Below are 24,622 nucleotides of genomic sequence, written 5' to 3' on the forward strand. Positions count from 1 at the left end.
TAAATATATTAAATATAAAATTATTTATTCCAAATTTATAAGCATTAACTACAAGAAATGTTTTAACAGAATGGAAAAGAAATGTGAATATGATCATGATTATGATTAGACACATTCCGTTCATTTATTTAAACTTTTTAAGTTAAATGCTCTGTTCTCAGACAAGTTTGAAATAAAACAGGCTTGTTAAAGATTTTAGGCAAAGTGAAATTATTGGGATTTTAATTTAGGAGATTTAGGTATAAAATTGTGCTAAGCAGGTGGCATTGGCTATATGAAGATAGTGACTGGGACTGGAGAGATGGCTCAGTGGTTAAGAACACTGGTACTCTAGAGTACCGGGGCTTGATTTCCTGTACCACATGGTGGCTCACAGCCATTTGTAACCCTGGTTCTAGGGGATCAGATGCCCTCTTCTGGCACCCAAAGACATTGCATGCACACAGTGCACATACATAGGCAATTATACCTGGAAAATCATAACACATATATTTCCTTTAGTTAAAGCATGTAAAAATATCCTCAGTAAAGTGTAATGTGGGTTCACTTCCATGTAGCTATCACTTTGTGAGGAACCACGAGGAAGGTCAAACTTTAGATGTGCTTTCCAGGTAATGCTGGTAAGTGTGCAGACACACAAGGACACACACGACTACATTGCAGGGAGTTCTTGAAACATTGTGATACAGTATGAGGCAAATAGTCTAATCAATATAAGCAATCAAGATAATCTAGAAACTTCTGATATTTAATAAACATAATTTAACATGCCTTATGAAATACTGGTGATTACACTTAATCTAGGGTAATTTAATTTGAAGACATTGAGTTATTAGGTAAATTGCATCAAATTCTCATCTCATTTGCATGTTTATATACTCTCCAAGTCCATGAACCACTTCTGGAGGGGTGCAGTTGTGAGTGTGCTTGAGTTAAAGGGAGGGAGGGAGGGATTATGGAGTGTGAATTTTCACACAGTGGACTATAGTTCATGGTCTTCCTGGTTCTTTTCTGTCTGACCAAAGGGTCTTGGCTTTAATCAGGTTAGCGAGTCCCTTTTTCTATATCCAGACAGAATAGTTGGTTATAAGAAGAAGAACAAAGAACATTGAGACATGTTTTAATGAGGGTGAAAATTTAATGAGGGTGAAAACAGCTTTCTTGAGCATCTTCGGGGATGCAGACCAGGGGTGGTGCTCCTCTCAAAGCATTCACTGATAATTCTACTCACCCGCTGGGTTTACCAGGACCTCAGACACTCCAAGCAGCACGTACTGCGGAACCAGATAGACGCAGGCCATGGAGGAAACAGAGGAAAGTTTGCCTGAAGGAGACTGCTCCTGGGCAAGTTTTCTGTGTATTTCTAGGAAGCCGGCCACTGCCACAGAGAAGGCTGCACAAATGTTACCAGCAACTGCGGGAGAGAAGAAAATGAAAAGAGGCTTGGTCACACACTAAAGCACATGGACACACACTAACGAACACACACTAACACACACTAACTAGTCACACACATTCCTTATTCCTTGACTTTCTGGGTGCTTCTGGGACTGAAGGGCTGAAGTCACTCCATTTTGCTCAGTCCACTCTTTCCTGGGCCTTACGTTTGCTGCTTAAGCTTATTGTCCTGAGCTGCAAGGCCCAGAAATGCTAACTTTGTAGGGACATTTGCACAAACTACTGTCCTGTTAACATTATAAAGACGCCGGGTCACAAATGGTGATGATTTCGGAAGTCATTGCAATAGACTTTTTAATCCATACATAGAATCCTAGTTAAAGGATTATTTATTAAGAAACAAACTTTCACACTGTACATCAAATTTGTGGGAATTCCCGCCTCAGTATCCCAAATGCAGAGTCATAGATAAGTTCCAAAAGATGTTTCTGGTCTTTGCACCTAATAGAGAATTGAGGACTAGAAACTGCTAATGAAAAAGGTAAAGAAGGGTAGGTAGGTGGCTTAGCATTTGCCATGAAAGCAAAGGACCCGAGATTGAGTCCCCAGGACCCCCTGAAAAGTGGAACCTGGTCATGTGTAAGTGTGTCCCCAGCATTTGAGGTGACAGACAGACACTGTGAGTTCATTGGCTGCCCAGCCTATTCAACATGGTTCAACAGACTTCAGCCAACAAGCCAACAAGCTTCCGATTCAGAGAGACTCAGCCTCATTTCAGTTTTCTTTACAGCTGTGTAATATTCCATGTCGTATATGTACCGAATTCTTGTTATCCATCCTTCGCTTGAAGGGTGTGCAGGAAGTTTCCGTTTCATGGATATGGTGAACAGGAGAAGGACGGACAGAGCTGAGAAAGTATGTCTGCAGCAGGGCAGAGAGTCCTTTGGGTGTATGCCAATGTGTGGCCTAGCTTGTGCTCACATGGGTGATGAATCTTTAACTTTTTGAGGATTCTTCATACCTATTACTGTCATGCCTGTATCAATGGCAAAATTGTTTCCCTCTCCTTCAGCCACACCAGAATTTGTTGTTTATTTTATTTTATTTCATTTTATTTTATGGAAAGTCAGTTTTCTTCAGTCCTGCAGCTCTGGAGAAACGATCCGTGCTCCATTAGATGGCCCCACAATCTATACAAACATCAGTAAGTGGACTCTGGGTTTAAACAGAAAAGCACATGAAGTTTGGACTGAAAAGTTGTGACCCTGCTTAGAGGAAGAATTAGAGAAAATGGAGGTCGATTGGATCGCTATGCATTGCACAATTGTGTGAAATTGTTCAGCAATGCAACAAATGGGATGGTGATTGACTGACTAAACCACATGATATACAACTGTGGCCTCTACATGTACATGCATGGGTGTGTACTCCACCACACACAGATGTATATGCTCCATACACACACACACACACACACACACACACACACACACACACACACGCACACACACACATATATATATACTATACACACTCATACACACACAACACACGCACATATACATACTATATACATACAGATACGTACCACTCATACATATACATACTATACACAACCACACATATACACATTATACACATACATATACATACCACCCACCCACACACATATATATATATTTACTATACCACCACACATATACATATTATACACATAAATATACACAATACTCACACACATATATATATACTATACACATCATACATGTACATATTATACCCATACATATACACACAACACACATGGATATAATACTATACACACCACACACATACATATACATACTACATACATACATAGACATATCATACACACATACATACTATACACACACACACATATATATACTACACACATACCTACACACACAACACACATACATATACATATTACACACATACATACATACACACACAAATACATATTTCTCAAAGTTCCATTTCTACCATAAAGGGCAGGTGAGAACTCATGTCTCCGTTCTTCCTCTGACGAGGGACTGGGGATAACTCTCCATATTTACATACGGTGGCCTTGGACTTGGGGTGGAAGGATGAGAGTGAATATTAGGATTCTGAACAGCAAGCCCCTCCATCCTGCATACCTTACTCTGAGCATTAGGGGTTTTCTGAAAACAAGACATAGAATGAGTTTCCTCTCCACAGTGGAATACCCTCGCCACTCCCCATCTCCTGTCTTTTCTGGAGAGTGAGAATTCCCATGATTCAATGACATTGGATAAATGTCATCTGTGTACGCACACACTCTATCCACAGCACTGCATGCTGGTAGTTTTGCTCCACTTAGTCAGACATTCCAAAGATTAGACAGAAAACCAGGAAGTAAAGGAGGGATTAAATCAACAAAACTCAACCAGTCAACCACTAACCAGGCAAATGACCAACTAACCAACTAAGAAACCAACCAACTACCTAATCAACCAGTTTCCTAACCATGTAGCCAACTAACCAATCCATCATCTGAGAACCAACCAAGCAGACAAAGATCTCAAGACTATAGACGCTTGAAGAAGAATTTTGAAATACAAACTGAATTGTCTTGGGAATGTTCAACATCTGGTCAATAGCAATTCAAAAGTGAAATATAGAAAAACATAAGGAAGGATGAGTTCTTTTTTTTAATAGTCACAAGTCAGACATTATTCAGAAAGTTAGAGACCTGGGGAATAATCAGCCCTAAACAGGACATCTCCACCAGTCTCTACCCTTAGGGATGAGGGGACTCTGAAATAATGAGACAGAATGTTTAACCCAGAGGAATGGAGGACTCTAAGAAAGCAAGGTCCTCTACCTTAACATGAACAAAGCTCATATGAACGCACAGAGATGAGGCAGCACACACAGGCCCTGCATACGTCTGGACCAGCTGTATACATCATGCCTTCTAGTTTAGTGTTTTTATGCGATCCCTAAGTGAGCAGATCTTTGATTTTGTGCCTTCTCTTTGGCTCTTTTCTGTTTGTTTGTCTTGTCCAGTTCTGGTGTGATGGAGCTTATCGTATTATATTTAATTTTGTTTTACTTTATTAGCGTCCCTTAGGAACTGGTTGTTTTTGTTTTTCTAACAAGATCCAGAAAGGGGATGGATCCAGATGGGAGGGGAGATGGAGAGGAACTGGGGGGAGTAGGGGGAGGGAAGCCATAATCAGAATACATTATGTGAGAAAAAAAATACTATTTTCAATAAAAGAAAAGAAATGGTAATAGATTTTTTTAATTGAGTTTGCCAGGACCAACTGCATAATGGTTGAAAAATTCTTTGCCAGGATGCAATAATCTGTAGTTGTTTTAAAACATCTTGGAAAAGCCTTTCTTAGGAGGTCAAGTCATAAAAATAGGAATGAGTGTCGAGTCGGTTTCTCATTGTAATTTGCAGCTTGAAGACATCGCTCAGTGGTAGAACATAGGCTTAGTATGTGGGAAGCCCTTTTCCAGACTCTCCACAGAGAGGTACTTGTTAGGGATTGGTTCCAGTGCTATTTGTGTTAATTCAGCTCCCAGGAAATCACCCGGGAACTGCAAGGCTGGGCTGAGGGTCCCTGCCCCCAAGTTGGCTCTGATTGGGAAATTAAGTTGCCAGTGGCCAATGGCTGAGCCGGGAGACAGAGGCGGGACTTTCAGGATTTCCGGGCAAGAAGTGCAGGAGAGAGGGATGAGGGATTCCGCCATGACAAGAGCATAGGAGATGGGCCACGCTGGGAACATGCAGGAGGGAGAAACGGCCGAAACATAGGTGCAAAGGGGAAAGTGACCCCAGAAGGGATTGCCCAGCAGGATTCATGGCAGCAAAGATAAAATATAGAGTTAGTAAGTAATAATCCAGAGATATCAGAGGAAATCGTGTGTTAGCCGCGGGGAGGTTTGGGTGCGTCCTTCGACTGTGCTGCTTATGGGGATATTAAAAATAAGCCGGCGTGTATATGGCTTTCATTCGTGAATCCAGAGCTCTTAGGCAGGTGCAGAGGAGGTGCACGCACGGGCCAGGAGCGTAGAGCCGTTCTGATACGATACCTCTACAGGTACCTGGTTTAGAATTCGACTTCTGGGAGTGTCTTCTGAGATGCCTTTCATGTTAAACAATCTAGACGGAAAGCCGCATACACTGGGTACTTCGTATCACTCGGGCTGGTCTGTAGCCACACCACCCAGACCTCACCTCATCTCAGGGGAAGCAGGGTTGCTATTCCTTGGCTGGGAGACCACCAGCTGTTCTGTCAAAAGGTTTATAATTTGCCTGAGAAAGTTTGTAGTGCGTCTGCCAATTTGTTAGGCCAGGTCTGCGGTTTGGGTTTTCTGTAATGGCCAGCAGTAAATGCACAGCCCACAAGCCAAAAGGCAAAATTAAGAAAACTCAAGCATGTGTGTAACAGGCGAAAAAAAATTTTTTTACAACTTTTTAATGAATCACATTCAAAATAACAATCTGTGAGGGAATTGGGTAGCGTCACTCAGGTGGGGCTCAGAGATAACATTTCTTACGACCAAATACCTTGGCGTGTTCATGTGTTCAAGTATCCCTCAGCTTCCGTGTCTAGAGGCAGATGTGCGGCCAGAGGTGGTCCAGGGCTACAGTGTTTGCTGTTTCTGGATTTTATCTCTGGCTTGATAACAAATGATACGTTTTCACCCCAGAAAGCCGTCCTGGACCCTCCTCTGCCCTTGGCACTTCACCGTGTGGCTGTCTGTAGTGGTAGCGTCACTGAGAGCTTGTTTGCTATGGAGGCCCTCAGGCACACACCCAACAACAGAAGCAGAACTGAAAGCACTGAAACCAGAGGGTGTCCATCCAAGGTCCCCCCTCAGCGTAGAACAGTATCTGACTGATCCGGCATAATCCAACCAAGGGTCCCGCTCCAGACAGAGTTGGGCAAAGGCACATTTAATTCAAAGTTTCGAAAACTCCTTGTATTCTGCTGAGGCAAAACACCTGTTTTATGAAGAGAGGGGATTTATTTTCTCAGGTTTAAAGGTTAGGGAGTTTGCTGTTTGGTCCAAGGTGGGGCCTCAAATTTTAGTTACGTCCTCTGAAGAAGATGAATTCTGTGATGTCCCGGAGTATAAGTCAGAGGGCAAAAGGGATCCTTGATTAGGGACATAGAATTCCGTTCATGCCTCGGTCACTGGTCACCATCCGAACATCCCAATACTGTCCCCTTGGGAGTTAAATTTCAATGCGACTTCCAGAGAGGATGAACCCATTTAAACTATAACACACATTGCTTAGGTGATCCGGGACACAGGAGATTGAACACGGAGGATCTAAAAGCCTGCATTCGCTGCTTCAGACTCAGGCCAGTGAAAAAAAGACTTAAAAAATTCAAAGTTTGGTTCCGACCCGAGTTTAATTTTTTTTTTTAAATTAAATGTGGGCGAGATCCCAACACAACCAGAGCAGAGGGTCATTGATCAGAATGTGCACACTTTAAAGTTGCTGTAGATCTGTATTTAGAAGATTGAGCACGCGGTTCCGGGAGAGATACCAAATAATCTATGCCTTAATGTTGGCTGTGTGACTGTGGACAAGCCCGTAAGCATCTCGGGGTTCTCATAATTTACATTACTGTCTTGGCATGCAACACTTTTCAAAACTAGGGCGCAGTGAAATAGAAGAAAGTTGGAATTCATTCCAGAATTAACCTTTGGTTTACTGTCATACATCAAGGCAAAAATCTATCAATAAATAATGGACGTATTAGTTAGTATTTTGAAGGTATTGGCTGAGCTTATCCACTAGGAGGACTGTGGAGTGTCCGTGGGGAGTCTGATGTATGTGTCCGATGTTCCGTACTTTTCACTCCAATGTGCTGTCGAAGTGAGCACCGTGCTTTCCCAGAGCTGTGACATTCTATGGAAAGGCTAGCACATTGTCCCCAGATCTAGCGGCTTTCCAGGACAGAATGCGAACCTGATAATGGCCTCACTGTCATGTGCTTGCTGCCTCTGGGGAAGATACTCCCACTATTACAATGGTGTGTGTTGGAGCTAGAGAGACGGCTCAGCGCTTAACAGTGCTCCTGGATCTTGCCGATGGTCAGGATTCGATTCCCAGCACCAACATGGTGGCTCACAACCATCTGTTCCAGGGCATCCGATGTCCTCTCCTGGCCTCCAAGGGTTGCAAGCATGTGATATGCAAAAAGTAAACTCACAAACACCGGCCTGTGTGTGCAAACTTTTATTGGTTTTGCTGTTGCGTGCTTCCGTGTTTGGGTGGAACCGCCCTCCGCTGCCTGGTTTCTCTTTGGACCACTGATCTCGTTTCAGGAAATGGGCCTCTCGGTTCTCTCTTAGTTTTTGCATGTGGAACAGATCATCCCTTTAACCAGAGCAGACCCAACACTGCTCTCTAGGAGGCATCGGTTATCGCTTCAGAGCATCCACCTACTTCACTCCAAACTTAACTCCCATTTTATGTTGCATTGAGACCTGAGGGTATTAATGTGCCTTTGTTAAACAATTGAACGCCTAAGAAGATTAATGGCCGCAGGGGACTATGAAAGAGACCCCTTTTACCTACGTGCACAGTTTGTTCTATTATATCATTTGCAATGGGCATGTAGCATTTTTCTTGGGAAAAACCATCAGTTTGAAAACCTCATGGAAAGGAGTAAGCCCAACCAGGCATAATCTCTCATGTCGGTATTCCCAGTGCTCGGGGCTGAGGAGGAGGAATGCTGTAAGTCAAGGACATCCAGGACTGTAATAGCATGGACTTGTTTAAAAGCAGAAGAGAGGAAGGAGGAGGGGGGAAATGTAATCTTGTCAGACTTAACTGTACTTTCACTTAAAGTTACTGGAGCCGGGACTTTGATTTTAGGCTGACCATTATTCCCTTTGCAATGGAAACATCATGTGACAGCCAATTAGAGGACACACTGGAAGGTACTGGTCATGCATAAAGGGACCAACACTTTGCTGAACTGTATTACAACCAGATTTCAGCACAGTCAGAATTTCCAGGTTGTTTTAGAGTAGACCTTATTTGAGCATGTGAATTTATCTTGTCTGACTACATTTTGACTTAAACGATACCTCAAAGCCAAGAGAATTCCGTGATCGGGGTTTGTCTGAGAGTTGTCAGTAATCCTAATTGGACTCAATTGATCAGATTAATACTGGGGTGTGTCAGTACTCGATACTGAATGCCACAGGTTATAGGAATGGACTCTATGTAGTCAATGCATAGGAAAGAAATACTCACAGTGCAAACAATTTTGTACCGTGAATCAATAGTACGGCTATGCACGACAGGTGGTATTACCAACTTTAGAATTTTGGTAAACTAAGGTTGACCTTTAAGTAGATACATCCGTGCATAGGTACTATTAGGAAATAGAATCTAGAAATACTGGGAGCACATCAGCGCTTTGCCTGGCTTAGCTCTGGAAGGTATAGAGGCGTTTTTGCTTTGTTGTTTGTCTGTCTGTACTTCTGCTGCTGTTTGTTTGTCCTGATGGTGTCTTCTCATGTATCCCCCTAGCTGGCCTCAAATTCACTCTGAAGCTGAAAATGACCTTGAATTGTTTGTCTTGCTTACACCTTTGAGTTCTAGGGCTACAGGCAGGCATAATCATGCCTGGTTTACAATGTGCTCGGGGCCTAAACAGGGGCTTTGTGCACTCCAGACAAGCTCTTTACCATCTAAGCCACATCCCCAACACGAGAGACATTTTTAATGACTGACATACTTCGTGGTTTTATTTGCTGATGAATTCAACAGTCTATGTTGTAAAATAGAAATCGTTTTCATTGCATTGTATGTGTGCTAGGTAAAGCAAATGACTTATTAAATTTCAGGTTTGATTAGCTAGCTGAGATCTCCCCAATCTCTCAGGGGTCTGGGCTGTGATCCTACCTCCCAGACATTGTCATTGTCTTTGCCACCCACTTCGACTGAACATGATGGTTCCTGAAGGGGGAGGAACTTAATTTTGTCAGGAGTAGGACGGGGCACGAAACAGCTACTGACTGTCACAGCGAGAGAAGTCATGGGATAATGTTCAACTCTATGACATCTGAAATCTTATTGGAAACGGATCTCTGGGCATGTCTGAAATGGATGTCCTACACCCACCCTATTCTAGTTGCTTTGAAAAACAACACACAAAAGCAACCGGGTAGAGGAAGGGGCTTATATGGCTGACACTCCATGCCACAGGTTTTCAGTGTGGGAGGTTGGGCAAGGAACCCAAAGCAGAAGCCATGGGGACATGATGCTTGCTGGCTCAGCCAAGGCTCCTCCTTGCGAGCTTTCTTTATACAAGTCAGGACTATCTGCCTAAGGGTGGTTCTGCCCACAGTGGACAGTGCCTGCCTACATCAATCAGTTGTTAAGGCAGAAGACAGATATGATCAGAGCCTTCTCCTGTATGGTCCAGGCTGCGCCATGATGGCAGTTAGAGTATGATAACGAGGGGATACACTAATGTGACAACACCCCTCCATGGGCTGGAGTCCCAGGCTGAGTGTGAAGAAAGTGAGTTGAATGCCAGTATCCCTTCTCCCTGCTTTTGTGTGATGCTGTATGACCTGATGCCGAGTTCTCCAGTCACTGTACCTTATTTGTTCCAGAGGACTACATCCCCTTCAGGCATGAGCCAAAACAATCCCCTCCTCCTTTGGTCGGATATTTTGTCACACTTTCAAAGAACTTCACTAGCAGGGAAGCAGTTAATTTACTTTCCCCTGCTAACTGAACACGGCAGTGAAGATTCCAAATCGTTAATGCTGATAATTTAACATATGTTCTGTGACAGCCACACATAACTGAATAATGGAATAATATTAATAATTCTGATGATAACAATAGTAATCATGGTATAATGACCACAGAGTTAGAACACCTGAATTCAGATGACACTACTGGGGTGAGCTTTGGTATGTTTACGGTTTATTATCTAAATGTATTACATATATATATATATATATATATATATATATATATATATATATATGACGGTGCCCACGATCAAACTAGGAACTCATAAATACATGCCCATTCATAATTTATACACCTGTATACTTCACTGATATTTTCAGGCCTTTGAGTTCAAAGGGGAAGGAAATTTTAGTATTAGACGGACTCAATTATGCAAATCTGTATCAGAAAGTACCCTTGGTTTGGCTTTCATGTCCTGGTGAAACTTGTTAATCTTCCATAATCATAAGCAGAATATGGAAAGCCCACCCAGATATCTAGTTTAAAAGATGCATATTATTATATGTTTATATTCCCAGAGCAAAACATTATGCAAATAAATGAACAAGTATGCAAATGAATGAACATGTATGCAAATGAATGAATGAATGGAGTCTGGCTTAGGAAACAACTGAATTCACGATTCCATCCCCAGCGGAGCAAAGCTTCATTTCCTTTGAAGTGAGTCTAGCTTTCTTTTCTCCGGCCCAATCTGTCTCTTACTCATTTGACAGGGGAATAGTTCAGCTCACCAACAGCATCAAATGACGGGCTAGACAATTATGTCACCTCTCTCTGCGAGAATGGCCACGACTTCAAATACGTCATAGAGAAAGTTGAGCAAATTTATTCTGAACGTAGGAGGCTTCATTCTAGTGAAGGATTTCTAATTAAGCTGTTGTAGCTGGGCTGTTTGCCTGCTTTCCTACAGGACAGGTGAAAAACTTTTATGTATCAATTTAGTTGCTCTGCCTTGGAAGTTTCATGATACTTGTATAAAACTGCTAGGGCTTTTGACATTTTGTAACAGCCATGGACCCTCGACACAGACTTTTTTTAATTCTGTTTCAATAGTGAGTCCCCAAAAGTCAAACCTACAAGGTTCTATGTACTTTCATTTGTGCCTCCAAAGTTCAGAGGAGAATCCAGGGCATTTTCTAAATAATACTGCTTTCTTGGATTTCTTCTGCATTAGAAGACCAAGGAAGCATGTTGAAACTCAGAGATTGTTAAAAAGAATAATTATTAGGATTCATATTTTGCTAAATGCTCAGGATTTATATCTTGCTGCATGCTATTGCAATAGTGGCAGGCCTACCTGTGGAGAATAAATTCTGGAAACTTGTGAGTCTCTGTCGGTGATGGTTTTAGTCACCTTGAGTTCTGACTGAGACCAAACACCTTGTTGAGACAGGATTGTGCCCAGGGGTTTGAGGAAGCACGGAGGAAGCTGTGCCTTCTGTACAGAAAACATCAGGAAGGATGGGTGTGTGGCCAGAAGGCCCCGGCCTCTGGTCTTTAAGGAGAGACAGAACAGCTCAACCAGCCAGAAAAAGAAGTCGTCTGGAATCTGATCCTTGACTCTTTCAAGGGAATCATGTATCTATCAACTATCACTTTTGTTTGCCTTGTGTGATGTTTTCCAAGAGTTTCCAGTTAGGCTTGCTTGCTTATCTATCTATCTATCTATCTATCTATCTATCTATCTATCTATCTATCTTTCTTTCTTTCTTTCTTTCTTTCTTTCTTTCTTTCTTTCTATCTTTCTATCTTTCTATCTTTCTATCTTTCTATCTTTCTATCTTTCTATCTATCAATCAGTGGACAAGTGGTGTGCCCTGACAATGGCCCGGGATCACTAACATTTGTAAGGCTTCTACTGAGTATCCATTCTGGGCACCCCTGGCATGCCGCATGCTTCCAAGTCTCATATAATGAGGAGGCATCCCAAAATTCACGTATGTTATTCCTCTCAAAGAAATTCAAAGTGAGCAAGGTGCAGACAGAAGAGCTCAGGTGTGCGTTTCAAAGTCACGCAGTCACAGTTCAGTGGCAGAAAATGCCCGGGCTACACTGTTACACTTGCCCTGTGGTTCCCTGCCAATGTCTTACTATACAGGGTTGGGAGAACAGACCCATCAGAATCAACTATGCTGCCTTTTCTCCATTAACCAGATGATTTTATTTTATAGCTTAATATGTATGTCCTAAGGAAGCTATCTTAAATTGTTTCACTTTGAGAAACCCCTGAAAATCATTGCTATACTCCTTACTATCTGAAGAATTACTATACGGGGGCCGTGAATTAGAGAATTAATTTTTCTCTTTCAGAGCCAGAGACAGAACCAGTGGCTTTATTCATGTACGGCGAGTGCTTCAGAGCCATATCTCGGTGCTCACAGTACTAATTTTTAATAAACTTTGTTACTGGTTCAGAAATTAAGACCATTAATTTTTGAGACTCACTAAGCACCTTCTTGGTTTAGGACCACATTAGGGACAGATTCAGGAGTGAGGCCTGCCCTCCTGAAGGGAAGTCTGTTTAGTGGTATTTGGAGCATGACTGACTTCTGAAGAGGCCGGAAAGGATTGAAGAGACCACGTTGATGCCTGAGTAAACCTGGATGCTGCCACTCATACATTTATTATTAAATTGGAAAAGCTGGGAGCATGTAGCTAGTTTAACAGTCTTTTTTTTGGGGGGGGGAATGGGTGTTGTCTAAGTTGCAAACAAGACCCTCAGAATCCTCCGTTGTACTTACTAATGCACACTGACAAGAACGGTCCGTCTCTCTTAGAGGGAAGTAGACAGTTGCTGAAGAAATCCATAAATGGACCCAGGGTCAATAAGGGCAGAAGGCTGATGGCGTTCATTAGCGCAATTGGCAGAGGGACTCCGCCCAAGGTCCTGTTGGAATGCATGGTCTGAAGATAATATCCCGAAGGAATCTGTATTTGAGGAAGAGGAGAGTTAGGCACTGAGGCAGTGGCTTAACTTTGATGGGACTATACATTGTCAGATGCCTCCCCTCTCCTGCACACTCTGTGACAGTGACACAGATGTCACTCAGCTTTTCAAGACCCAACAATGAGCTGAGAGAGGACCTGTGGCCGCATACACCCCTCTGTCCAGTCCACTGTCTATGTGCACTTGGTTCTGACTTTTGTTCACCTTCATATGTTTCTCGAGCTTTGTTAGCGAGCCCACGGGTATGGAGTCAAGTCGCTTAGATCCCCCGGACAACGATTTCATGCACATTCTAGCAAAAAACACCAGAGTATAGGAAGGGTGTCTGTTCTTCACTCCAAGGAAGCAGAAAAGAGGGGCTAGCCTAGAATTTCTAAATGACATCTAGTTTGGTGACAAAATAGGGTTGGTTTTCTTTTTACCTGAGAAGGGACTAATAGGGAAGGCACATTACCTGAGGAGGGCTATCTCCGTGAGCTTCCCACATGGGCTTTGTTTCTAACCTCAACTAAGTAACAAGAGGGAAAACAGGACCAAATTCTCAGTGTTTGTGGCTCCCTTTTAGATGTTTTTATTCAACCCTTTGCTGTATGTGTAGTTTATGTGCTTTGTGTACTGTGTGCATGCAGTACCAACAGAAACCAGAAGAGGGCATAGGATCCCTCTGGATCCTGGTTGGGAGGCACCACGTGGGTGCCGGAAGTTGAACCCAGGTACCCTGCAGGAGCAGCTGGTGCTCTTTACAGCTGGGCCATCTCTCCTCAGCTCTATCGATTACTTTCTAAGCTGACTCTGACGTGCTAATAGTTGTGGTTTCCATGTGTCCCCCATCCTGTCCCCCAAAGAATATGTGCTTGGACACTTGATCCCCAGTATGTGGTGTTGTGCGGGTGACTGTGGAACTCTGAAGAGAGGGGGCATGCTTTGAGGTTTGGTATCCTACCTGCTTGCTCTAAGTGTTCTGACTACAGATGCAATGTGACCAACCACTTCATGTCTTCTGTGTCATAACTCTGTGGCCCTTCTTGAACTGGGAGTCAAAGCATACCCTTCCTCCTTTAAGTGGTTTGTGTTGGATAGTTTGTCACATCGATGAGAAAGGTGACTGATGCACTATTCAACCTCTCCAGAACCTGTGGGGAACAGGTCTCTATGTTAACTCAAACGATGACAGAATTTTAAAACTGTCCTTTGCTCTACCTCACAGTCTCAATGGACTGCGACAACTTTTTCGTATTTAAGGAAATATTCATGCTAACCAAATCTATAACACTAACTTCTGGTCTCTTCCTGTAGGACAAGTTTCCAGTGGGTCAACAGATCAGAACCAAGACATACTCATCACACATAACAGGGACATTGCTTCATGCTTCTAAGTGACCTTAGTGGCACATAAGATGCCTTTGAGCCCCAATAGCACACAAAGCCACCGAGAGAGGCACAGGTCAAAGACTCACACGTCTCTTCCTTGGGGGATGCGACACTGCTTTTCATACAGTACTAGAGCCGAGGTGAGAGATGCTTTCCCAGCATCCCGGGGGAGTCACTCTGCTCCAACACCCACATGGCTTCACGCCGACCCCGTCTCTCTAGTTGGCTGTACAAACTGGGAGGCTCCAAGGCAGAGCAACAGAGTCTGGGCAGCTGTTAACACGCTGACCAATGATAAAAGGCATTTCTTGCTATGCCATCTGCTCAGACATAGGGCTGAACCACGTTTTCACATAGCTCACCTTGTCTACAAAAAACACACCCCACTGGTCGTTTATCTTGCTCTTTAATGTAATCCTTAGGATAATAAACAAGGGCTGCTTTCGTCCAATACAGAAGGTGAGAATAAAAGGGTGTGTTAGCTATTTCTGCTCTGCTTCCACAAAATTATCACACACACACACACACACACACACACACACACACACACACACACAGGGGGGGTGGGGGAGGGAGAGAGAGAGAGAGGGAGGGGGGGAGGGAGAGAGAGCGCTATCAGAGGGAAAACGAACAATATGCTGGCAGTGGAGTAAGTTTAGGTGTGAGCATCAGAGCAGGTTCCTGTTACTGATTTCAAATGAGAATTATTGTTAATCAGAATTAAGTTATTATCGGCATGAAGGCATGAATCACAGACACCGGAACCTGTTAACTTAATAATGTTGCAAATGTGTCATTAATCTTTAGTGAAGCGATATTAATATATTGCCTAATCCAGGGAAAGGCTGTGGTGCCCTGAAAGCTTGAAATCGTTCCTGCCTCAAGTTCTGAAATCCCCCCCCCCCCCTTGTAAAACTTTAAATCCTTTTATTTCCCGCAGGCCTCTGAGTGTTCAGCAGTAACTGCTGTCAATAGGGATTCATTCTCACCTTTGAGAGGCTCGAATGTCAAACGGCAACCTTGTCGGCCTTAACATCAACATATTTTAAATATATGGCATGGACCTGAAGGTCAATTATTGCTACTAAATCTAAAACATGGAATTCTGGGACGTTTTATACCTGGCGCTTTGATTCCTTTTGTATTAATGATTATTTCACCTGGCCGAAAAAGTCTTGCCTCGACCTGTCCTGGTGGGGATTTCCTTGGCCAATCTGGAGAAGTATGCTCTAGCATTTTCTTTTAATTTCCAGCAAAACACCGTTCCATATAAGTTTGGTACCTACGGAGTCTGTGTGAGGGGTACTCAGTCAAGTGTCAGGGAGCTGTTGTGGATAATGGTGAAGGGTTTCGCTCCAGCCTTGAGTGTGGGCAACCATGCCCCGGATGGTAATCAGTTCACAGTTACTTAATCTTCTGTTCACGGGGGCCTTAGACGTTTAGTAATTTTAACGACAAGGTCTCAAAGTACAGCAGGTATCCAGGATAGCCTTGCGTTCACTCTGTAGCCCAGGCTGGCATTGAAGTCACAGTAATCCTCGTGCTTCAGCCTCCCCAATGTGCCATGTGCCATTACACTGAGGTTCTAAGCCTCTGGCTTGTGACAATCCCAGTGGCTGCTCACTCTTTCTGTGAAGATTAAAGTAGATATTCAGAAGGTAAGCTGGTGAGATGGCTTGACTGAAATCTATATGGTAACAAGTGACAACTGACTCCTAGGTGGTGTCTTTGACCTCCAAACACAGGGCATGGCAGGTGCCCATTTCCCTGCATCAAATCAATGTAGATATTTGGAAGTCATCTTTAAGAAGCTCTGGTGAACATTAAATACTTGAGGTTTTTTTCTTCGTTAAACTGGGCAACTGTTTCCTTACAATTCAGCTTAGCAAATTTTTCTTTACTTGTGTGTTTGTGTGCATGTGTGAGTATGTGTGCTGTGTGTGAAAGTATGTGTGTCTGTGTGCATGTGTGAGTATGTGATGAGTATGTGTATGGGTATGTGAGAGTATTTATATATATGTGTGTGTGTGTGGGTGCATTACGTGTATGTGTGTCTGTGTGTGGTGTGTGTGTTAGTCTGTGTCTGTATGTTTATGTATGTACGTGTTTGTGTGTGTGTGTGTCTGTGTCTGTGTCTATGTATGAATGAGTGTATGGGCATGTGAGAGTGTGTACATGTTTGTGTGTTGTATGTGAGTGTGTGCATATGTGTGTATGTTGTGTGTGAGTGTGAGTCTGTGTGTGTGTGTGTGTGTGTGTGTAGAGCGAGAAAGAGAAAAGGAGATGAGCACTAGATGGGAAGAGGGAGTCAGAGGCAGATGGGAGGGGACAAGAGCAGGTAACATAAAGTGTGGATATATATATCATATATATATGATATATATGATATATATATATATATATATATATATATATATATATATATATAAAGATAGAGTTTACTGAAATGAAAAAAAGGTTCACATGTGGAGAGAAATACAATACCACTTCACCAGGAAGACAAAGAGTTTGGAACCTGTGCTCTTGGCACAGAACAGTTTAAATGTAACTATGGACCGATGAGTGACTTGGTCTAGAGCTAGGAATTTGGTCACCATTATTTTTTCATGTCTAGGGGCCTTTCTAGCAATGCCCCTGTAAATGGAGAGGGCTCTGCTGAGTCTCGTTCTGGTGCCTGCTTCTAGGTGTACAATCAGGAGGATTCCCAGCCTGCATAGCTTCCATGCACTGTTTGGAGCAGGAGTTAGGAAACCTTTCTGTAAGGGATCAGGCGACGTGGATCAGGTCCACACGGGGGTTTGTTGAGAGCTTTTCAGTTCTGTCACCTTTAAATATGAGCAGCCACAGACACAGCAAACCAACGGGCATGGCGGTACTCTGATACAACTTTTTGTGGACGTTAAACGTTAACTTCCATATGCTCTTCAAGCAGCACAGACTACTCTTGTTATTTCCCCAATGAGGCAAAACTATTCAAACCATCATAACTTGCTCTACACACGAAAATGAAAAGAGAACCAAGAGATTGTTCTAAGGACAGAGGTGCTTGCCGCACAAATCTAGTGACCTGGGTTCGAGCCCCAGATACAAAATAAAGGGGGAAGAACAAAGCCGACTTCTGTTGTCCTCTGACTTCTGGAAGAGCACCAAGCCACCCTGTATCCCCTCCCACACCGTGCACTCGTGCACACACAATAATAATACATATTCTAAACATGGGTCATGGGCTGAGCCTGGCTTGGAGGCAGAAGTTTGCTAGGTCCATTTTTTTTAACTCAACTTTTGCTGTGGTAAAACACCAGGAACAAACGTTATCTTAGGAAGAGAAGGTTTATTTTAACTTAGGACTCCAGAGGCACTGTCTGTCACAGTCACCAAGGGCTAGGAATCCAGGCATGGTGGAAGGAGCGGGAAGCTGGCTGACCACAGGTTCACCCACACACAGGAAACACAGAGAAAGAAGAGAAAATGGAATGAGGCTGTGAACCCTCAAAACCTGTCTCCAGTGACGTAATTCTTCCAGCAAGGCTCTGACTCCACAGACACTGTCTTCCCCGGGGACCAAACGTTCAAACACATGAGCCTACCCGGGACTTTTCTTATTTACCTCTTCACCCAGGGTTTCTAGGGACAGGCATGGGCTATTTTGAGAGTGGCAGGCTTCTTTCATTTTCTCTCATGGCTGTTAGCTGACAGGTCACCTTAGCTTCTTATCCTTAAGTCGTTTAACTTTCTGTGCACACCTCTTCTTCAGCACACGAAGCTGGGGTTAGACAAGCTATTTTTTCTCCATCTCTATCGTCCTGTGATTGAGGCGCACGACTCACTCATTAGCTTTCTAAGTTCTAAGATGGGGTTGGGGTAGCCATCGAGAAAGTCCCTAAGTTTGCTCAAAGACTTTCATAACTATTCTGCTCCGTAAATAACTTGACCGTAATTACATTAATTCGTTTAAAAAATCACATATATCTACAAAAGACACTCTGGGCTTAGTGCTTTCTCTTTGATTTCCTCCCGGCGCAAGGACTGAATCCCGGAAGGCTTGTATGTGAGCAGGAAGAGAATCGAGTCCTCATTAGTACTCGCACTTGAAGAGTTACTGAAGGTGGACGAAGTTGGCGCCTTAGGGATGCTTTCTAAAGGTTTGATGAAGGGGGAGGCGAAATCTGTGCTTGGGAATCACCTCTGGGTCTAGGATTGTCATGAAGATTCTAAACCTTAGGGCTCTGTTCTCTGAGACACTTGCCCACGCCACTGACCAGCCTTGGACAGTCCTGCAGAGCTGGTCCTATCTAGGGGCTCCCGAGAACCTGCTGAGCTCTTAACACTAGAGGCTGAATTGTTCAGAAAATAGGTTGTAGCTTGAACGTGGAATGTCTCCTCTAAACACTCATCTGCTTGAACACTTTGTGTCCAGGTGGTGGCGCTGTTTGGGCAGGTTGTGGAGCCTTGATGAAGTGGGTGGGTTTCCTGGGGCTAGCGTCACTTCCTGTCTGTGGACTGTGATAGGGCCATATCCCCCAAGCTGTTGCTCCTTGCTCACCGCCACAGACAGCATCCCCTCAAACTGTGAGCCCCAAACAGACACCCTCCTCCTCAAGGTGCTTTTGTCCCGTATTTTATCCTGGTAAAAAAATGTCTGCTACAAAATGGAAATACACAAAGTTGCCCTGTCGTTGTTGGCGAGCGTTGGCCACCATCCTTACCTGCGTAAGGCACATTCTGTATATGAGCTGGAAGCTGAAGAGAGACAAAAGGGCGGAGAAGACATTTTCTGTCTCTTCCTCCTGGAGTTCACAGTGGCAAACACCTTGTTTTGCCATGGCACGGGCTAACCAACTTGATCCGGCTCGCCCAAGATGGCAGTACAGCAGGCAGCGTGTTTTCAGGACCCTAGCAAACGCCCTGGAGACGGTCGGGAGGGAGCAATCTGCAGAGCATTGGAGATGGCATATGTTAGCATACAGGTGGCCTTTCAGCCCTCGCAGACAGGAAGAGAGAACTGACTCCTAAGGACAAAAGGTAGCAAAAGTGGCAGAGGGCATCCACCCCTGAGGGGTTGGATTAAAAAGGAGCTGCTGACAGGATGGCTCCCGATGACCAGCCCAGGGTGGTGCCTGACAGCTGATGTAGAAAATGAAAAAAGGTAAGATCAACTGTGACACATTAGAAGGAAGTCGTGTGACAAATATGGCACCAGCGCAGAGAATTTCCGAGTCTCTTAGAAGTCTCTAACTTTGCTCATTAATGAATAAGAGAACCTGGACTTTCTTTTACATCTTTTACTCAGGAACCAGGGCTATTCTGTAAAATATAAATAATCCTTGTTTTACTTGTCAGGTAGCAGTTGATTTTTTTTTTTTAATTTTGACACAAAGATAAAGGCAGATGTGTTCTTTTCTTTGATTCTGTACCTGAATTTCCAGACATAAAATTAAAGGTCTAACTCTTTAAATGTCTTTATGAATGTTGACGATGTTACTAAAACTTCAGGCTGTGTTAGTTGGCTTTTCCAGTAGTTTCCTCCCGGTTGACATAGAGGACATCGTAGAAATGTTGCGTTGGCTTAGATGTTAGCATCTGCCCACTCAGCTATGTGAACCTCCCTGGTACCTCTTCTACGATGACATTACACCTTTTGTTTGTCTCTCTTAGGAGTCCCTGCTCTTGTGACAGGGAAGACACCTGTAGTGTGTAGTCCAGCTGTGCCACCTTGATTGGGAAACTTTTTCACACTACTCCCTTTGACCAGACCAAAACCTTCCACGAATTATAGACACCAAATTTGGTATGATACATGTGAAGAAGACATTTGCGTTTCTCTCAGTAAGTCATCCAGAGATACTTCAAGTAAGTCGAGTGTCACTTTATGGTGCCCAATTTTACCATAAAAATTCCAGGTAGGAGGAATGCCAGGCAAAAATTATTTAAGTGCAACAAACTACTGGTTGCTATATTTAAATAAGGAATACTTATCAACATTTCCTCCTATGGTTATAAAGTTGGTGATATTGATCCCATCTGATCTTTTCCGTAAGACTTGTAATAGGCTGATTATGTCAGCCTTTGATTAATTGAGGAGCTGGGGGCCTGGTAATTGAATATGCACCCTTTCACCTCAAGTCACTGAATCAAATCCAGCCTAAATTGGTAGTGACCAAGAATGATTATACTTGTGGCTCTCTGGTGGCCTCTGTGAAGTGTCTTTAGGTCACGTGGAAGAGAGCAGCGGAATAATTGCTGACAGGGGAGAGGCTCAGAGCCTTCTCAACTCTTGCTTGCCACTGTTACCAAGCGCCAAGGAAGGCCCAGGATTGGTGAAGCTGAGAAGATTCAGAAAGTGCTTCATTACCACAGCACGAGCTGTTCAGTCACAAGGTGTTCCTAGGTGTTTCTGTGAGTTACTTGGTTTCAATCAAACTAAAACTGGATGTGTGCTGGTGAAGTCTAGAGGTTGGACCGGGGCAAGCCTGGGCTAGGTGACCGTATTAACCTTAAACTTGACATATTCTTACATTCTTGTTTGAGTTTCGACTCAGCTCAGACTCTGACTGCTTGTGCTGGGTGTGGTTTTATGTTATCCTGAAACAGGCTAGAGTCATCTGGGAAGAGGAAACTTCAACTGAGGTCATGCCCCTTCTAGATTGGCCTGTGGAACATTGCTTGATTGGTGTGGGAGGGACCAGTTTGCTGGGGGTGGCATCACCCCTGGGCTGGTGATCCCAAGTGCTGTAAGAAAACAAGCTAAGAAAACCATCAGTTGCAAGCCAGTAAGCAGCACCCCTCCATGGTCTCTTCTCCAGTTCCTGCCTCCTGGTTCCTGCCCTGAGTTCTCTCTCAGTAATGTCGTGTTATGGTGGCCTGGAAACTGAGACAAACCATTTCCTCCTCAGTTTCCTTTTGGCCATGGGGTTTTCTCACAGGAGCAGGAATGGCAACTAAAACCCTATCAACTCTTGGGGGACAAACAGTGCTATGTAGAAAGCCGAGCTATGATTTACTTTGATCCAAATCACTCTGGGTTTATCATTAAAGAGCGATTATGTATAGGAGGCTAGTCATTAGTTCCTAAAAACATTTTCTTCATATTTATAAATTCAGGGTGTTGTATTAATATCTGTATTACACACACTATGACTTTACTGTGAAGGAGGCATGGTTTGTGGAGAGAGAAAGTTGAATTTGCTTCTAATATGTGCTATACACTTGCAATCTTCACAAAAAATTAAACGCTGCTACAATGTTATTTCTAAGGAAAGTTAGCTTAGACTGGTGCTTATCAAACTTTGTCAGAAATCAGTTTAGGGGGTAGAGAGATGGCTCAAGGGTTAAGTGCACTTAGTGTTCTTCCAGAGGACCTGAGTTAAGTCCCCAGCACTCACGAGTGACTCAGAACTGTATGTGACTCCAGTTCTACAGAGTCTGCTGCCCTCTTTTGGCATCTGAGGGCACCTGCATACATGTGTGCATATCCCATCCCCACACGTGTTTAGACAAAATTAAAAATAAACTAATCTTTAACAAATCAGTTTTAAAAAATTCGCCCAGATCCCCATAATCCCGGCACTTTGAAGGTAGAAGCAGGTTTATGAGACCCTATTTTAGAGAGCAGAGAAAAAACCTCTAGTATGACTACCAACATGTTTGTGAAATACGCTAAAAAGTAAATATAAAAAAGACATCAGAAGGTATACCCTGATGGCTTATTGTTAGCTCTATCAGACATCAATGTAACGTTCTATGATTTTCTGCACATGGCGACTTCTGTACTCCTTTTTTTGCACAGCAGTAACAATCCTCAGGCCAGCAGTGCTGTTCTGTGGACCCGGTTGTGAGGTATTTTGAAAACTAAGTTCAGTGCAAGAAAACTATATCTGACATAGTGAGACAAAACATGAAAACCAAGTGGCCCAGCATACATCAAATGAATAACTGACAGTAATTTCTAATCGTCCTGCTGACACAGAAAAGTGCCCAATGCTTGCGAAGACATGAGGAAATGGTCATCAATCAACATATTTACTGTGAGACAGGGCCTGTCTTTGTCTCTGGCATCTTGGCAGACAGCAAGGCTTACAAATCCCCAAGTTGTCTTTCTGGTCTTGGAGACATTGCAAGTGGGAAACTTTCTCGGAAGAAGAAAATGCAGTGGATACAAAGTATCCAGTGCTACTGGCCCGCAGAGGTCTCCTGAGGTGATCGTGCTGAGGAATGGTGGCTGGGAGTCAATAACAGGACCTGGAGGGCACAGGTGAAGCAGAGCATGAAGTAGATGTGAGCTGGAACAATGTGAGCAGCCATAACGGCTCTGAGGTGGGAGGAACTGACGAGAAGAACCTGGTGAGAAGGTAAGGGCTGAGGTATGGCCAGAGACCACAGTACACAGAGCAGGGGAGAAAGGTACAGTTCCTCCCAGGAGTGTTGGAAGCCATTAAGAGGTTGTAAGTGGAAAAGTATACAGTAATGGGAAGTGACTCTAGGACCTTAGAACACTCCGCCCTAAATGGGATGTCTCCCTTCAGAGCTCAGGGAGCTTGGTGGGAAAGGGAGAGAGGATGAAGGACACCAAGTAAACAAGGCCTGCTATGGCAACCAGAACAAGGTTCGTATGAACCCACAGGGACTGTGGCAGCATCAGGCTTGCCGGGGTCTACAGCAGGTCTTCTAGGCTTATATTATGGCTTCTGGGTAGGTGTTTTTATAGGATTCCTTTTGGGCTTTCTTCCTTTCTTTCTTTCTTTCTTTCTTTCTTTTTTTTTTGGTCTTCTCTGACTTCAATGTGATAGTTTTCATCTTGTTACATTTTAAAAAAATTAAATGAATTGGGTAAAAGGCTACTCTGTCGCCTGTTTGTGATTACGTCAGAGAAGCCTCACCTGATGTGTAAGAGGATTTGAGTTTGGTTCTTAGAACCGAAAAAATAAGCAGGAAACGAAAGAGTGGCCCTTGAACTCAATGGGTGATTGGTTTCAGGGGATGAGATAGGAATCTGGGGGGCCAGACAGGAGAGAGTGGGGTTGTGGGCAGGACTGTAGCAGAGGTGAAGAGACGCAGATAGAACTGACTGTGTTTTCAGCAATCGACAGAATCTTCTGATGTCTGAAGGGAAGGTGGGAGAAGTGTGTTGACTGGAGGTTGACCATGTTTCCTTTTAAACAGCTGGGTGTTGGTGACATCACAGAGGAGAAAAGAGCTCGGCCTGAGCTGGGCATGGTGGCGCATGCCTTTAATTCCAGCACTGAGACGTAAAGGGAGGTGGATCTGTGTGAGTTCAAGGATGCTCTAGTATATATAGTGAGTTCCAGGCCAACCAGGGCTACACGGTAAGATGAGAAAGAAAGAGTCAGAGAAAGACAGAAAGACAATAGAGGCAGAGAGAGAGAGAGAGAGAGAGAGAGAGAGAGAGAGAGAGAGAGAGAGAAGGGAAGAAAGAGGTACATTTGTAGCTGGGTGAACTAGGAGTTGAGTGGGGCAACATTTGAGACAATGCTGGATAACTAAGCCCAAAAGTTAAATGGAAAGGAACAATGTGCTTTTCAAGGCTGGGAGAGAGGCCCATGGGTACCACTCAAGTCATGGCCTGGGGATACTAGAAGAGAGAGACAAGCATAAAGAAGAGACTTGGTTCTTGAAAAGAATTCTGGGCTTCTGTTATCATTAGGATATCAAAGTGGGGGAATGATTAGAAAAATTGAAGAGGAGAACCAAAGGCAAGGATGTGCTGTAGGCACGAGACAAACAGGGTGTGCTGTAGGCATGAGACAGGGTAGGCTGTAGGCATGAGACAGGGATGAGCTGTAGATGTAAGACAGGGATATGTTGTAGATATAAGACAGAGGATATGTAGGTGAAAGACAGGGTGTACTGTATGTATAAGAGGGAAGGAACATAGCAAGATGGAGCCCTAAACCAATGGGCTGGGGAGTCTCAACAGGCCATTCTGAAAAGGGAGCTGTGAGTGGGTGTGTCTGCCAGGGGCCTGGCAGCTGGTCCCAACACTGTAGTCCCCCTGCTGAAATTACCTACACATACATTATATACTGTCTTTATGGATGAATCCATCAGGGTTAAGAGAAAGCTCACATCTACTGTCCAAATGATTGTGTGCC

The 24,622-nt window shown here is 43.7% G+C and overlaps 1 protein-coding gene across 2 annotated transcripts in view; it reads right to left on the bottom strand.

Moving 5' to 3' along the window:
- Positions 1–24,622, bottom strand: part of Slc15a5 (solute carrier family 15, member 5) — a 94,075-nt gene that overhangs the window by 42,123 nt on the left and 27,330 nt on the right. For both annotated transcript variants that reach the window (XM_087659047.1, NM_001192015.1), the window contains 3 exons: positions 19,220–19,443; positions 12,937–13,123; positions 1,232–1,414 (listed from right to left, as the gene is read on the bottom strand). In XM_087659047.1, the coding sequence (XP_087515173.1) occupies positions 1,232–1,414; positions 12,937–13,123; positions 19,220–19,443 (594 nt within the window). The remainder of the gene's footprint in view (positions 1–1,231; positions 1,415–12,936; positions 13,124–19,219; positions 19,444–24,622) is intronic.

This window comes from Rattus norvegicus, chromosome 4 (assembly GCF_021556685.1).
Source record: "Rattus norvegicus strain SHRSP/BbbUtx chromosome 4, alternate assembly SHRSP_T2T, whole genome shotgun sequence".
Classification (NCBI taxonomy): domain Eukaryota; kingdom Metazoa; phylum Chordata; class Mammalia; order Rodentia; family Muridae; genus Rattus; species Rattus norvegicus.